The sequence below is a fragment of the Ochlerotatus camptorhynchus genome, unplaced genomic scaffold (genome assembly GCF_037179485.1).
Source record: "Ochlerotatus camptorhynchus isolate MF236.1 unplaced genomic scaffold, CSIRO-AGI_Acam_v1.1 ptg000277l, whole genome shotgun sequence".
Lineage (NCBI taxonomy): Eukaryota > Metazoa > Arthropoda > Insecta > Diptera > Culicidae > Ochlerotatus > Ochlerotatus camptorhynchus.
In genome coordinates, this window is record NW_027040766.1 from 4,580,749 (window position 1) to 4,598,134 (window position 17,386).

Sequence of the window (17,386 nt, forward strand, 5' to 3'; positions counted from 1 at the left end):
ATGAAAATTATAAATTCACCAATTGCCAATGTTACCCAGGATATGCTTTTTTCTCTCCTTGATTTGTTTTCCGTCAATATTGTTTTCCGTGCTGAGCACCAATGCTACCGACGACGCCAGGAAGGCAGCTCCCACACCTGGACCCTACCTATCGACCCATCAACTTATGAACCGGGGGAAAAAGGCTTAACTTCCCGGCGTGATGATCCGCGGTACAAGTAACAATAATGTCAATAAATGAGCTAGTAATTACGATGTTAACAACACTGTCACGTTCTGTCATGACAAAAATATCGATGAGATTTTGAAGTAAATTTCTATCGTTGTTTTCTCATCCGATGATCGTGATAGAAGTACCTATCTCTGTAAATATCGCGTGAGATCTTTCATTGGAAACGACATTTGCCAGCCCTCAGTGTAGTCAGTTGTAAATAAACCATCCCCCCGATCGGCCGACGGCAAATAAATGTTGTATCATTGTGTAATAAAAGTGTAGTATTTAACCGCGATTACAAGCGCTTTTTCATAGTGACGATATCACTGCTTGTAGGGACTAAGTGCGTGAAACACAGGCGATTACCATCGCTTTTATGTGCGTGAACATGGGCATTAGCAAAAGCAAGCAGTCCAGTAGGGAAGTCTCTCACGTTGGCCCTATGGACAACTTAAGGTGTGCAGGATAAATACTTGATTTAGTGAGTTTCAGTAGCTGACAATGTATGCGAACATAGTTCAGATGGTATAAGTTCCAATAGATTCACCACAATTGGAACTTTACACTTGCTCTGAACTAAAGGTTCAGAATGAAAAAAAGACGACAAATCAAGAAAACAAAAAAGTGGTTGTGATGTATCATCTAGCAAACAAACTAGTCGACGATGAATTGAAAGGTGCATGTGAACTAAATCGTTTTATTCGTCCAAAATACGTTGTATTTTGCTGCGCTCTCGTTCGTTCTGCAGAATTTTTTCACTTAATCATTTATACTGAATCAATAGGGGAGAATTATCTTCCATTTTTTTTTAACGTTTCGTCGTTTTGTTCCTTCGGTTTTTTTTTGTCTTTGTTCCTTAACTAGTAATACATTCTATGGAGTAGATTTTTCTTTAGGAGATACAATCGCTGCGGTTGTCTTGTTCATTATTTTATGTTCAATATGTCGATATTTTTTTTTCTTCTAAATTTTTCTGCTTTTTTACATATCTAACACGTTTGTTAAAGTTTGCTTTTTCGAAAACGAAAAATATATATCTCATCTAAACTCTTCAATTATACAAAAATATCGTTCTATTGAATTGAATTCCTTTCTGTTTTTACATTTTTGTTTTCTCTTTTTTTTTGTATAAAATATAACTAACCTAGAAACACGATTTGACGTAACAGAAAACATTGTCAAACAGAAACAAAAGTTTATGTAAACCGATGTCTGCATTTCGCTTTCTTTTCAGTTCTCCTTCCCTTCGGTAAACAATTGCCTCATATAGAGAACCGTTTCTTTCGGGTTTCTTCGTCTAAACGTCTTTATCAAACAGAACAAATCACACCGCTCCAGCTGGCAGGAAACCATGCTCCTGCCATTGTTATTCGCTTTTGCTTATCGTTTTTCTTTTCTTCATTCGCTTATCGATGCAGTGTGTTTTCTGTGTACAACAACGAATTTCGTCCTTCCTTTCGCCTTCCCTATACAATAGCGCTATGCCCTAACGTAGAGGAGTTTTTCCTTCGAATCTAGGGTATTTATTCTTCTTTCTGTTATCTTATTTGATTCTCTCTGTACAAATACTACATATATTATTTTAGCTAGTTTACAGCACAAACAACGATGCGCCTCCGTGGAGTAGTAGGACCGGGGATGCTACCAGGAGGAATAGGAGAAGAAGACCACCCATCAGAGGTACCGTCAGCCGTCGTGGGTGGTGCTATCTGGCGAGACGCTGCAGCATCAGGAAGAGCAGTTGCTTCAGGATGAATTTAGAATCGACTGCTGTGAGCAGCGCTGAGAAGGCACACGATCGCTGATAGATTCCGTACGGATTGGCGGTACCTGCAAGTGGGAGAGAGTAAGAAGTAAATAAGTGACAACAATTTTTCCCATACACATTTATTGGGAAAATTTCGCTAAAAGCTTAACAATCTCCCCCATTTTCGATCTGGTTCGATTAGAGCGATAAACTCTGTCGATTTACAGCTCAAGGCACAATATACTGCGCTAGTTTATATCGATATCGGTTTCGCTGGGAAGATACTGGGGCCACGTCTTTGAACAGAACACCTTTTTGTTGACCTTAGGGGAAATTTACCGGCTACCGTTAGGAAACTTCGAGATGGAAGAAAGACAACGGGAGGGTGCGGGTGGTGGACAGGTTTTATTATCTTCACCGATACTTTACGGTTCGTTATGGTAGGATCCCTTCGGCTCTGGTTTTGCAATAATTTATACACCTTTTCTTTTACTATGCTGGGGATTGCCCATAGCCGATGGCGGAGAACCCTTTCTCGCTTCCAAGCTCCCTGTCATCGGTCGGGTTGTACAAGATATTGTTGCAATGTTCAGTACGTTCCGTTTGTACTTGGGGAGTGGCGTTCCTTCAGGGCTTTTACCTCAAGTGGTCACATAAAATTGTTATTGGTGTCCTTTTGCTTTCAAGTTTCTTCCGCTTATCGAGGAAAATTGTCGTCTCGTGATGGGGTTGACATAATATTTTTCTTCTTGTCCATGTTATATGGAAAGTGGATGGCGCTAGTAAATTTATACTGATAGCAGAAATCGAATAATTCATTTTGTTGCCTACTTTAAAAAAGGTAATAATTTTCAATAAAGTATACCGTATATCTCAAAATTGAGCGTACAGCTGTCCGTACATGTCAGAAAAACAACTGTACGAGCACAACTTAAAAAGATAGATTTCTACATTTTTGTCTGCTTGGTTATCGGTTATAGTATTGAGCTTCAGAAAAATTAGATATTCTAAAAAAACACATTTTCTTGAAATACAATGCGCCGAACATATTGAAATTCTGCTAATCTGTAGTCATAATAAAGATCTTTAAAATGCCGCTAATTTTGTGTTATAATGCAATTCTTCTTTACCAAAGTATTGTGTTAACGGAACTATCCACCTACCCTCTTCTAAGATCATTATCTAGCTAATAAATTATCACACTAAAGCTTCATGTTAGATAGCATTGTCAACCAACTCTGAAAATCGCAAACTTCGCATATGAAGTAACATAAAAACGCCCCGTAACGTGGGTAGATCACCTTTTCGTGGTACGTTACGGTCTAACTTCTTCAAACTAGGGGAACAGGATTTTTCAGTAATCAAAGGAACACATCTTAGTCCTTGTTACTTTTTATGCCTTGTTGATAGTGATAAGTCCTCGGGTTGCCTGGACCGAGGATGATCTTGAAACAAGGGAAAAAATGAGTTAGTTAGTCTTCATCTATGTGATTCCTAATCTTCTAATCGTTGTTCCCTAGTTTGAAGTGGTTAAGACTAGGGTTCTGATGCATGGTCATTATCGGTGTCATAACTTGTTTTTGTTGTTAAGGAATCCAATTTTGACTGACAAAGGGGCGCGCCTTTGGAGGGTGTTCCAACTCCGAAGGGTATAAATAGCGGAACCTTTCAGTTAGAATCGATTCCTTGCGATGAAGGCAAGAATGACAACTGTATCAAAACCGAATACTTCATCATTTCTCAATAGTGATGGAGTAATACGACATGCACTAAACTAAGGACACGGGATATACTACAATAGATCAAATTACTGGTCGCAGTGGTGTTATGTCCCGAACAGAAAAAAAAAACATAAAAACACTTTGAATGAAACTCCTACGCAAATTAACAACACTATTTTGTTGGGGAAGCATTAGTCTTTCTGATGGTGATGTTTGTTAGTGTGGGAATGCAAAGAGTTTCGACAAATTGACGTTTGAATCTTTGTTTACAAAAGCAGATACGTTTCTTTGTAAAAGTAACCGAGATTTGCTTCGAGAATTTTTTTATTAATAGTGTCTCTTTCCAATGTATTTCTAAAGTTTTTTTTTTAGAAAAAAAAATGTTGCAAGAATCGTACGTTGGTACGAATTACATCAATCATATTGTCGAGCAGTTTTGAGACTACATTCTACTCCGAATTTTAAGGAAATGCAATAATTTTCAGATTTTTCTAGCTTAGCATAATTTAGCACTATGTCTCGAAGATCTAGAAGAAATTGTTTCAAAATATTGTTTCACGGCAAAGTTCGAGTAGTAGGAAGCGTCATTTTTTTTTTCGAATGATGTAAACCATTTGCATTTAAAACTTTGGTTTTTTTTTTTTAAATAACGAATGTTTTTTACTGTTGCATATTTTTTTGACAAACCAAATTTATTCTCCACGACTTTTTATCAGAAGTAATTTCGGTAAAAATCAACGGTTTTCGAGTTATGAATTAAAAAAAAATAAATACATAAAGTGAAAACACATACGCCCTTTTGAAAAAAAAAAAAAAAATAGTCGTGAGTCAAAATCGTCTCTTGACATGTGGAAAACAAAACATAATCTCCAATATCGAAAACATGTTAAACGTTTCATCTAAATCGGAGAGGGTTGATGATTAGCGAGATACCCAAGTAACACTTGCAACATATTGCATGAAAAAAAAAAAAATCCAGTTGTAAATAAGTTATATATTCATTGCTTCTAAAACACCCTGTTTTAGACGCGTTGTATTGTTGTTTTTGAAGTATTCAACCTTTCTGACAAGCACTTGTTATCTTGAAGCTATAATTCGGTATTGCATGTTTCAATTACCAGTTTATAACACATTTATAACTGATTGTATTTGGTGAAAACTGGCTAGCCTTATATACAACATGTTTTCATATGTCATTATTAGAAACATGAATACATCTGAGATATAACTTATTTATAACATGTTATTAATAAGTTATAATTCAGTTGTACTCATGTTTCCAAAAATGACATATGAAAACATGTTGTATATAAGGCTAGCCAGTTTTCATCAAAAACAATCAGTTATAAAAGTGTTATAAATAGGCAATTGAGAGTTGCCATACCTAATTATAACTTCAATATACGATAGTATAGTAATAGTAAAGTAATAGTAATGTTCCTGTTTGTCGTGTTATAAACATGTTTGATAACAATTATGAAATTTCTCAATGCATTCTACAAACTGCACTACAATATGGCTGAACAATGAAGCAATGTATAGAATGAAAAAAAAAAAACGTTTAATTTGTGTTTTCAACATCACATGTACGTTTTGTAACAGAGAAAAGTAAGATAATTGAAAAAGAAAGTTGATATTCTATTTTTTTTTGTTTTTTGCAAAGCTGGGCAATTTTATCCAGGATTTTTTATGCAATTCAATTTATAATATTAACCTTTTCTAAGAGCCAATGAGTTTTTTAGAAGTAGAATGTATAGATTTACCATAAATTTGAAACCGCATAATTGTTTGCAGTACGGATTCTAAGTTTAGGCACTTTATTCGCACGACAAAATTCCTCAGAAGAACAAGTTGTGTAAATTGATGATAAACAAATTCCATTCGTAGGATGGATGAAATTAATTTACAACATGTCCAATACAGTAGGTTGCGTTATAGTCATAAATAAGTTGCGCAAGTCAAGCATATGTTATATATAGATCCCACCTCTTGCGCTTTTTTCGGTATAAATAAGTTGTATATAAGTGACTAGACGTAAATGTTTACCGCTGATATTGTCATAAATAAGTTATGTAAACCCGTTTATGACAAATTGTGTTGCTTCGGTAAGGATACTACCCAAGTAACATTTCAAGTTTTGTCGAGGTTTTGAAGCAATCTACAAGTCTTAATAATGGTCTATAGAACCCTAATGAAACCCCAATTGTTACGTGGGTATGATGATGATGATCCCACCTCTTACCCCTACAAATGTTTGAGCTAAACGGTTTATCTTTAAGATAATTAGGTATAACATTTTAACCAGGTTAGCAAACAAACACAAACTGGTTACAATTACAGATAAAAATTCCCGCTAGAGTTTACAGTTGCTTCACAGCTGTATAAATGTGAAAAAACTTAGACGTCCACCTCTTAGTGCACCTTCATAAGTATTACAAGCAATGAAGAGTTAATGAACAGTCAACAAAGCATCCTATACACTAGGAACCCCGCAATCTGATGCTATCATAATTTTCAGCAATGTCAGGAATGTTCACGAACCCCCGATATTTAGCCAGAAAGCTTACTACTAACTCAAGGTATCTTGCAAATAAGTTTCAAAGTTATATTTTGTTTGATCAAATATTAAATTCAGTCCTCTAAGCACGCGAGGCTTAAACTACTTCTATCAAATCAAATATCAAAAATCCATTAATATATAGTTTTTGCAGTGCTACAATAATTATTACCATCATCAGATAACTGTCCAAAAGACAGTTAAAACGTGTGAAATGTAATGTCTCCGAAATTCTGCTAGTGTTGTTGTACGTTTAATAAGTCTTGGCATCGAATTGAAAACAGTTATTCCTTTAAAATACAAAGAATTCTGTGAAGCACAAGTCAAGGAATGTGATGTTTTTATTTCAACCGCGTTTCTAGTATTATATCTATGAAAATCACTTCCTCTTTCAATTCGATCACACAAATATCGAGGTAGGAAATCATTAACTACTTTAAAAATGAACACCATAGTCAAATATACAATTCGTTGCTTCACCGACAACCATTGTAAGGCGTCCAGCATCAAAGTTGAGGAAGTGAATCGATTACAGTTCAAAATCAAACGCATCAAAGCGCTGTAATCTCACTATTTGCCAGAAATAAAATGGAAGGGCAAATAAAAGTCTAGATGAGGAGAGATGATTGATTTGAATAGCTGTATTTTACTGGCAATAGTTAAATCTTCTTTTTTCTTTCTTTTTTTTCTTTTTTTTTTATTATAGTCACTTTAACACTCTTGGGTCATTCGTGACTTGTCCGGGGGTGAGATTTGAACTCGTGACTTTGGCGTGAAAGGTATGGATGTTAACCACTACGCCGGGGTCGCCCCCCTCTATAGTTAAATCGTTTTTCAATCGACATTCCATACTTCTTGGCAATTTTCTTGATGGCATTATCAATGTGAGATTTGAACTTAAGTTCGTCATCAAATTAATCACCAAAATGTGATTTAAAGCCTCATCATCAATTACAACAGAGACCAGTGATGCAAATTATCATGACACTCACTCGAAACTCGTCAACGCATCAATCGACTATCGCTGACAAACGTTTTGGAACGCAGTGAGAGGTTAGCCATGGCAAACAACAATCACCAGTAATGGTCACCAGGGATGGAAAATCATTTGCATTCATTTCGTGCATTCATTTACATTCATTTGTCTATAACTTTTTTCATCAACAGAATTTCGTGGAATAATGTAAAAAACTTTTGTAGCTTTTGACATAGGCTACAACTTTTGTTTTCATTTGTCTATAACTTTTTTCATCAACAGAATTTCGTGGAATAGTGTAAAAAACTTTTGTAGCTTTTGACATAGGCTACAACTTTTGTTGGCAACTAAAATCTGAATCTCTTATGCATGACGAACTAGAGCTGGCAGAACATGTTATTGTTTTTCAGTGAATGCAATTTACATTCACTGAAAATCAATGGTGGGTTCTGATTGATCTGGTTCATCATGCATAAGAGATACAGATTTGAGTTGTTGATAAAAGATGTAGCTAATATCAAAGCCTACAAAAGCTTTTTGCACTATTTCACGAAATTCTGTTGATGAAAAAAAGTAGAAGGGTCTGTGCCTAGGGGCACGAACGGAAGCTTGACGTAGGACCGCTAGTGGACAGAAAAAATGTGAACATTTAGTTCTTTTAATTGATCAATCATCAATTATCTTAACTTTTTCCGTTTTTTATTTGTAAGCGTATCATATTTGTAGTAGGGGAAAAGTTGTCTTCGGCAATACCTTAACCTATTATCGTCAGGGGGGTAAACAAAGTCCTAGAGCACTCAAATTTGGCCAATAGTTGCTCTGAAACACAATGTATCCACATGCCAAAATTGAGCTCTCAAGGACGTTGTTTAACCCCCTGACGATAATAGGTTTAGGTATTGCCGAAGAAAACTTTTCCCCTATTTATTTCAAAGAGAAAGTTGATGAAGAGAATCCAAGGGACTGTCAACTTGAGTATTTTCGATTCATCTACCCGACTTTAAAAGGTGTATTTTAATTTTTTTTGTTATTTATGAGTTTTTAAGTTTTGTGTATTTTGAATTAAAGTGTATTCAATTCACCCCTCACAGGATTTCCTTCCGAAATATATGAATAGGGCGCCCCGCCCCGGAAAGTATCGTTTGTGCAGAATATGTAAAAAAGGAGGGACTTCGAAAGATTGAACTCGTGAGAGCTAATTTTCTCACAAATTTGATTTTATTGGCTTTTTGGTAACTGAATATACACCCAAAGCAAATTATTCCCGCTTCTCTCAAATTCTATATGGATTTTTAACAGTTCCTACCAGCGTGTTCTGGAAAATGGTCGGACGATGATTAATCTCACCAATACATTCGGGCCTACAATTCCACACCTTCTATAGATACCAGGTTGAGCCTTGATAGCTAGCTGCTTGCGGCAACTGATGACCTTGACAAATGTCCAAATAAAACTCTTAACAAATTTATGGTGGTCCTGAAAAGGACCGTTTTGTATACTGGTTGAGTAATGCTGAGCTGAGCACGACGAGCTACTGATTCCGATCCTAGCCCAGCGGTGGGACTTCTTCCTCCTTCTCTATGATTGGAGCTCTGCAGCTCGCTGCTTCCAGGCAACCTTTCGTTGTTGTTGTTGTTGAAAGCACTCCTGCTGCTGCTGCTGCTGGACTTGACACCACCACTTGATTGAATGAGCACCGTTCAGTGGGACCGCATCGAATTCGATTTTTAAGTCTATTTATGTTAGGAAATGCGCTGTTTTCAGTCATTCGGTGATAATGTTGATCACCATTGCAACAGTTGGACATTTGGTATTTTTCAATAGTGACCTATTGAAAATTAACTAAGTGTTCATTTTAGCAGATTGGTAGATAAATTTCCAATCGTTTGGCTTGTTTAGAATTAAAATCTATCTGCTATTGGTCGAAACCTGACCTCTTGTCGCTTTTTTTAAATTTCGTGAACAAAAAGTGAGAGTAGGATGCAAAACTCAAAATTACCCAAAATTAAGTAAAAAGAACTTAAATATAGGGTATATTTTTTTTCTCTGGGTAGGTTAAATCTAACAACCTTAAACTGAAAAAAATCATCATTCGATCACATCCCTACCACCTTTCAAATCCCGACAAGAAAGGTAATCAAAAACACCTTTTTAATTCATTTGGTGACCCTGAAAAGGGCCGTTTTTTGTCTGAGCCGATGATGCTAGTTTATCTTCCGAAACCGTACAGAGTGCGTCCCTGTCGCTTCAGAGCGTAAACGACATCCATTGCGGTGACGGTCTTCCTCTTAGCGTGTTCTGTGTAAGTAACAGCGTCTCGAATAACGTTCTCCAAAAACACCTTCAACACGCCTCTGGTTTCCTCATAAATAAGCCCGGAAATTCGCTTGACTCCACCACGACGAGCCAGACGGCGGATGGCAGGTTTAGTGATGCCTTGAATGTTATCACGCAGCACTTTTCGATGACGCTTGGCTCCTCCTTTGCCGAGTCCTTTTCCTCCCTTGCCGCGTCCAGTCATTGTATATGATGGTAGATGTGTCGTCGGTGAAGGTTGAAACGAGAGTGAACAAAATTGTCAAATTTCAGCTTTTTTAAACCTACTCGAGGGTTAAATTCTTCTTGTTAGTTGTTGTGTTCTTGTTCTTTCATCGTTTCTGATTGGTTGAAAACAGCAAACGCATGTTATAAAACAGAATGGAAGTCGTGTTTTTTTTTTTTTTTTTTTTTTTTTTTTTTTATAAATTCGCTGCCAGACTGTTGAGCAGTTCAGTCGATTTGAATTCTCTCTAGTTTCGTTCGTTCGTTCGCAAGTCGAATTAGCTCCGCGTTGTGTAGTGACGCTCTCGCTGACCCAGCCATGGGTAAGAAATCGCGCGGTAACGCGAGTGCCGGTTTACCGGGAAAACAGACTCTCCCAGGAGACGGCGCGACCACCGAGCCAGCCCAGAAGAAGCAGAAGAAAACCCCATTGCCCATCCCGACAGGCGTTGCGGACCCGCAGCCGGGGCCTCCCGGAACTAAACGACCCAGACCTGAAGACAGCAGCGCCACCGTATCAGCAGCAAAAAAGCTGCTGAGCAACAATCCGTTCTCCACCCTGCAGAACGGAGCCCAGCCGCAGTCGGACCCTGAGACGGTGCCGAAAAAAGTTAAGTTGCCACCCTTCTATGTGAAGGGCTTCCCTCCCGGGCTATGGGAGCAGCTGGATTTCTACATTAAGCAGGGCCTTCGCTGCACCATTCAACGGTGCACGGAAGGCTACAAACTGATGGTCCCGGCCGAAAAACACTTCAACGCAGTTCAGGCCCTCTTGGACAGAATGAAGGTGGAGTACTTCTCCCACGACATCGAGGCCACCAAGCCGCTGAAAGTGGTGCTGCGCGGGCTCCACGACATGGACACCACCACCTTAATGGACGAGATTAAGGCGAACGGCCTCAAGCCGGTCGAAATCCACAAGATGACCCGCAGCAAGGCCATCAAGTATCGTGACCAGCTCTACCTGGTCCATCTGGAGAAGAACTCCACAACCGTGAAGGATCTCCAGACGACACGCACACTGTTCCACATCGTAGTGAAGTGGGAGCGGTATAAACCCACCCACCATGGCGTCACTCAGTGCTCGAACTGCCTATTGTTCGGGCACGGCACCAGGAATTGCCGCATGGCCAGCCGCTGCATCAAATGCGGCAAAAACCACAAGATCGACAACTGCGACAGCATCGAGGAAGCCACTCCCACATGCGCCAACTGCGGTGCCGCCCACAAGGCCACGAGTAAGGCCTGTCCGAAGCAGGCCGAATACGCCGAGATCCGGAAGAAGGCCTCGTCCAACAGCCAGCCCGGTCGCAAGAAGGTTCCAGAAAACAACGCGCAGAACTTTCCTCCGTTATCACCGGTCCAATCACGGCCAATTCCAGTGTTGCCGCCGCTCCCGCTCAACCAACAGTTGGCTGCCGCTGCAGTACCCGGTCAAGCCTCCGGGCCATCGACGGATCCCCCTGCTCCGGGATTGGCCGGTACAACCGGTGAAGCTACAGACGATTCTCCGCTGTCAACGGATGAGATCGTCACACTGTTGGCCCAGGCCATCATCATCAAGCGCACCTGCGCAACAAGAACACAACAGCTCCAAGCTATCATCTCCTTCGTCGCTAATTATGGACCGTGAACCCATAAAGATCGCCAACTGGAACGCTCGCTCCGTAGGGGCGAAAAACATTGAGCTTGCAGACTTCCTCCGCAAGCACGACATCGACGTGGGCCTTCTCACCGAGACCCACCTCAAGACCGGTGACAGCTTCTGGCTGCCCGACCACAGCATTGTCCGGCTTGATCGCACCAGCTCCAGGGGGGGCGGTGTCGCGGTCATCATCAAGAAAGGCATCAAGTACTGCACCCTACCCCACTACCGCACTTCCATCATCGAGGCCGTCGGCGTTGAGGTGGAAACATCGACCGGAAACGTCCGGTCGTTGTCTACTGCCCCCGGCAATGTACCGTTAGCAATGGTACAGCACATCAGTTCAAGAACGACCTTGCCATCATAACCCACACCAATGCCCGCTTTGTAATCGGAGGGGACCTGAACGCCCGGCACGAGGCCTGGCGGAACTACCAGCAGAACCAGAACGGCCGCCTGCTATTCGACCATTCCCAGCATGGTCTCTATTCCGTCTGGTTTCCGGACGAACCAACCTTCACATCACCGACGGGCAACCCATCGACGCTGGACCTGTTCTTGGCAAACACCAGATTAGCCAAGCCGGTTGCCGTCAACGACCTGAGTTCGGACCACCAACCGGTGCTGACCGAGCTGGGCTACAACGTGGCCCCTGCACCGTGCCAGCGGAAGGACTACCATCGAGTCAACTGGGTCCAGTTTCGACGCGTGGTCGACCGCCACATCGACGACAACCCACCGCTCGACACAGTGGAGGACATCGACCGGGCCCTGGAGGGTCTCCATCAAGCCATATCCGTGGCTGACGAAGAGTGCGTTCGACGAGTTCCTGTGAGGGGTAAGTTTCAAGCAATTGATTCCCACACCAAACTTTTGATTCGGCTCAGAAATGTTCGTAGACGCCAGTTTCAGCGGACTGGGGATCTGCAGCGTAAATACGAAATGGTCGATCTGTATCGGCAGATCGCTTCCAGAATGGTCTCAATCGGGAACGAGAGTTTCGGGCGGCTCGTTCAGAACCTGGACGACCGTTCCAGGCCATTCTGGAAGGTTGCCAAGGTGCTGAAGTCTCACCCCAAGCCCATTCCACCACTTAGAGTCAATGACGAACGGCTTATCACCAACGAAGAGAAGGCCAATGCAATTGGGGAGCACATTGCCCAGTCGCATTTGCTTGGCTCTACAATCCCAAGTCCACTCGAGAACCAGGTTGTGCAGTGCGTCCAGACGTTAGATGCCTCCCCTTGTGCCGTCCCTCCAGAAGAACGGATTACAGAGGAACAAATTTGCTCAGCGCTGAAACAGAGTACGAACATGAAGGCTCCCGGGTTTGACGGAATATTCAACCTAGAGTTGAAAAATCTCAGCGCGAGGGTGCACTCGCTGCTGGCTGCCATCCTCAACAGATGCTTGGAGCTGCACTACTTTCCAAGCATCTGGAAGGTGGCAAAAATCATCCCGATCCGCAAACCTGGGAAAGACCCTTCACTACCGTCAAGCTACAGACCGATTAGCCTGCTCTCAGCGCTGAGCAAGCTGTTCGAAAAATTGATCCTCAGCCGACTAAACAAGTTTGTGGAGGAACATGACATTCTTCTTCCGGAACAGTTCGGGTTCCGCAAGGGGCATTCCACCAATCATCAGCTAGTGCGGGTGATGAATAACATCCGAAGTAACAAAGCTGTATCCAAGTCCACAGCCATGGCCTTGTTAGACGTCGAAAAGGCGTTTGACAATGTCTGGCACGACGGACTTATATACAAGCTTTGTAACTCCAACTTTCCACCATACCTTGTGAAAATCACCCGTAACTATCTCCAGCAAAGGTCGTTCAGGGTGTCGTTGAATAGTTCCCTTTCGGGACAATTTCCGATCCCAGCAGGTGTTCCGCAAGGGAGTCTGCTGGGACCACTGCTTTACAGCATCTACACGTCGGACATCCCTCCTCTAGGAGACGGTTGCGTGTTCTTTCTGTTTGCAGATGACACCGCGATAGCCGTCAAGGGTAGGATGCCTCGTGAAATTACGAACAAGCTCCAACGATGCCTTGACACCTTTACTGATTATGCCACCACGTGGAAAATCAAAATCAACGCCTCGAAAACCCAAGCGATCATGTTCCTTCACAGACAATCATTAAAACTTAAACCGTCTCCCTCCTGTACCGTAATAATGGATGGTACAAGGGTCGAGTGGTCCACTGATGTTACTTATCTCGGGATGTTGTTCGATGAGAAGCTCCTGTTTCGCTCGCACATAGAGAAAACCCTAGTTAAGTGCTCCGCCTTTGGTTAGGTGTTTGTATCCGCTCATTTGCCGCAGATCCCGCTTCTCAAGGCAAAACAAACTGGCTGTTTACAAACAGATCATAGCCCCCGCGATCTTCTATGCCGCCCCGGTGTGGGAATCGTGCGCTCAGACCCACAGGAACAAAATCCAGGTTGCACAGAATAGAGTGTTGAGGATGATCCTAGATCGTCCATTCGACACAAGAATAGCAGACCTCCATCAAGAGGCAGAAATTCCCAAAGTAGATTCCAAAATTGATGATATGACAACCAAATTTATTCAAAAATGCAATCTTTCTGAACATGCTTTAATAAGCAATTTGTACATAGTAGGTTAAGTGTATATAGTAGAGTAGGTTAGTTTTAAGCTGTCAATAGTAGTATTAAGTAGTTTCTCTTCAAATTCTAAAAACAAAACAAACCAATCCCACCAAGGTGGTCGACCGTGGACTAAGTCTAGGACTAATTCTGTAAAACAAATTTTGAATTTTGCCCATACCTAAAGATGAAGAAAGCAATTAAATCACTTAGTAAAAATTTAGTTAAACTAAAATAAAGATCATTTAAACTTTTTATTTTTTATTCTACAGTTTGCTTTCATCGACTCCACATCGTACCCATTAAAATTGGCTCGCTGGAGGAAAGGTTCCTCGCAAGCAGTAGGCAACGAAGGCCGCTCGCAAAAGCGTTCCAGCCACCGCTACCGGCCAGGCATCGTCGCCCTGCGTGAGATCCGTCGTTATCAGAAATTGACCGAACTGCTGATCCGCAAGTTGCCTTTCTAGCGTCTGGTGCGTGAAATTGCCCAGGACTCCAAGACCGATCTGCGCTTCCAGAGCTCAGCTGTTATGGCTCTACAGGAAGCTAGCGAGGCTTATCTGGTCGGTCTGTTCGAAGATACCAACCTGTGTGTCCTCCACGCCAAGCGCGTCACAAACATCGTATCCGTGGTGAACGCGCTTAATTTCCCCGTCGAAAATCTACAAAACCGGCCCTTTTCAGGGCCAAAACAAAGATTCCATAAGAGAGTTATTTAAGTGAACTTTTAAAATTCAGATTTAGATCGGCTAAGTTTGTTCTGTGGATTCTATGCAATCAGTAACGAAGCAAAACTATTCCGTGTACGAGTTAAAAAACATGCTCTCAAAAATGTACGTTCATGCGTTTGCTTTCTGACGCGGGGTTGATTTCGAGATTTTGAAAACAAACATACAGCCTGGTCGGGCTAGCAAATCATCGCGGACTGGCACTGCTCACCATACACGGTACGGTACATGGATCGAGCCAGAGACGATGTTTAATAAAAGACGCGAAGACTGAAGCCAACATTTTAAATGTTCCAATCGAAGCGTCTTGCCGTTGCCGGATGCCGTCACTGAACACGCCAAGCGCAGACAGTCACGGCCATGGATTATCACCAACAACCAAGTAGCAAAACGGCCCTTTTCAGGGCCACCAAGTTCATTTAAGAAAAGAGTTAGAGTAGAATTTTTAAAGAACTACAAAAATAGTTTTCACCATTAAGTCAAGGCTATTTTTTCTCATTGATGGCGTTGTTCCATTGATAGTAAGTTAGAAATTTGGAAAAGTGGATAGATCGCTTTGGATGCATATTATGGTCAAACAAAGTAAAAAGAAATCATTAACGATCGTTCAGTTTTTCCTAGAAATTTTTGTTAAATAGTATTTTCTTGCAGAATATGTTAAAAGGGAGAGAATTTTTATGTATTTTTTATGCAGAATATGCAAAATGCTAATCCCCTATGTGATATATTTTTTGAGTGTATCCCCTGTTTCCAAGTTTGGTTACAAGATTACAACTCTGGAGAGCATTTTGTGTGGTCATTGGGAGCGTGTGGTTCTGAATATGGCGATTAGTTTGCAAAATATTACGCAATTTCATCCTCCCTATTCGCACGCGCCCGAGGATCGGAGGCGAATGCCAATTCGACTTGTTTCGTCTACTTACTACTCTCTGACGACTGTGCTGGGGAAGCAGCATATGCATGTAGGTAATTGGTGGATTTGTTCGTTAATTCAACGCTTTTGGACAATGCTGAACATTTACCAGTTTTTCAATAGTTTCTTGTTGAAAATCAACCTTCGGAAACATTATTATCGATGCGTAGCCATATTTATGATCGATTGGTGATAAAATTATTGAAATTGGACCAGGGGCAGTTGAATTATTAATGTTCAAAATCTTTCATAATTTGTTACATGTTCCATTTTCAGTTTTCACAAAGTGTACCCCCATATAGAAATCAAAGACGTAGTCCTACGTCAAAAGTTATAGACAAATGAATGTAAATGAATGCACGAAATGAATGTAAATGACTTTCCATCCCTGATGGTCACTGCTCACAGGCAAAACGTAACACTCGCTCCTGATGATATAAAGCACAACGAAAACAGTGAAGACTTCTGCAGTACGATGATGAGAAAAGCGAAACGACAGAAGAAAATCAAAACATTAACTACGCATTCAAAGTTCGTCACGGCACGCGCGACTGTGTTACAAACAAAGCTGGCAAAATTAAACGGAAGCTGGTGGGCTTACCCACCAACACACTCACATAAGCAAGCAAAGCAGAAACTGCTTCAAAAGGAGCACAGATGATTGTCGTGATTGTCGGGAATGACCAGATCGGTGATGGATCACCACGGAAGACGACATTCACCAGTTGCTTTTTACTTCTTTCGTCAACTTGATGGATGGTCATGGAGAGTGCTTCGACAAGCACATTGATAGAAATGTACCAAGCGTTACTATCATCAGCTTTTCGACGATCGTGTTGGTGATAGGTCGCAACTCTGACAGAGACGTTGTCAATTACACGATTCCGCGAAATTACCATGAATTTAGTTTTATTTGTATTCAATTTTCACTGCTTACACTTCAATCATCTACTTAGAGATCGCAAATCTTCATTCAGGTGCGAGATGGCAGCTTATAAATCCTTTGCTGCAATGAATAACACAGCATCATCGGCAAAAAAATTAATATCGGAAAATCGTAAAACACGTCACAAGTCGTTAATATACATAATAAACAAAAAGGGGCCCTAATACAGTTCCAATATGTATGTTGTATGTTGAGTCCTGTCACACAAATAGCTTTCAAACCATTTACAGGGGTTACTCAAAAAAACTAGGATGGTCAACTTTGGAGTGTTGTAACTTCGTCAAATATGATCCGATTTTATATCTTCCAAAAGCATTTGACTGGAAAACTAATATTGTTCTACGGTGTGGCCACGAAGATAATCCTGGTCACCGGACACCGGAGATATTCTGGGTTTCCGGAGGGCTTGTCTAACTTGCTAAATTTTTGGTGAAATTTTATATATGATGCTGGTTAAATATATATATTTTTAGTAAATACAACGAAAGGAGAACCATTTCTAAAGCAAATCATATGCCAAGAACTAATATCGGCCTATAATCAACCGAGATATGGCCATTTCCCTGGAATCGGTTCTGGTAGAGGGTTCTGAATGCGGGCAGATCATTTAATCACTTAAAACATGCCGTGCAACAGCTCTTTCTTCATGGTTTCTCGTCAATAGACTTTCGATAAACTTTAAATGCATCATTGACAACATTGGCCACTATCGAAACATCCAGTATGCCCCGGGGGAACCTCGAGCAGGGGACAATTGCATTTTTACACCAAAACATGCCGTGCGACAGCTCA

General features: G+C 41.2%; 2 protein-coding genes across 2 annotated transcripts in view; both read right to left on the minus strand.

Moving 5' to 3' along the window:
• Positions 1-17,386, minus strand: part of LOC135706346 (pancreatic lipase-related protein 2-like) — a 113,309-nt gene that overhangs the window by 42,794 nt on the left and 53,129 nt on the right. The window lies entirely within an intron of this gene.
• Positions 936-17,386, minus strand: part of LOC135706325 (uncharacterized) — a 447,494-nt gene continuing 431,043 nt past the window's right edge. The window contains exon 8 of the mRNA XM_065227935.1: positions 936-2,044. Coding sequence (XP_065084007.1) covers positions 1,920-2,044 — 125 coding nt within the window. The 3' untranslated portion in view covers positions 936-1,919. The remainder of the gene's footprint in view (positions 2,045-17,386) is intronic.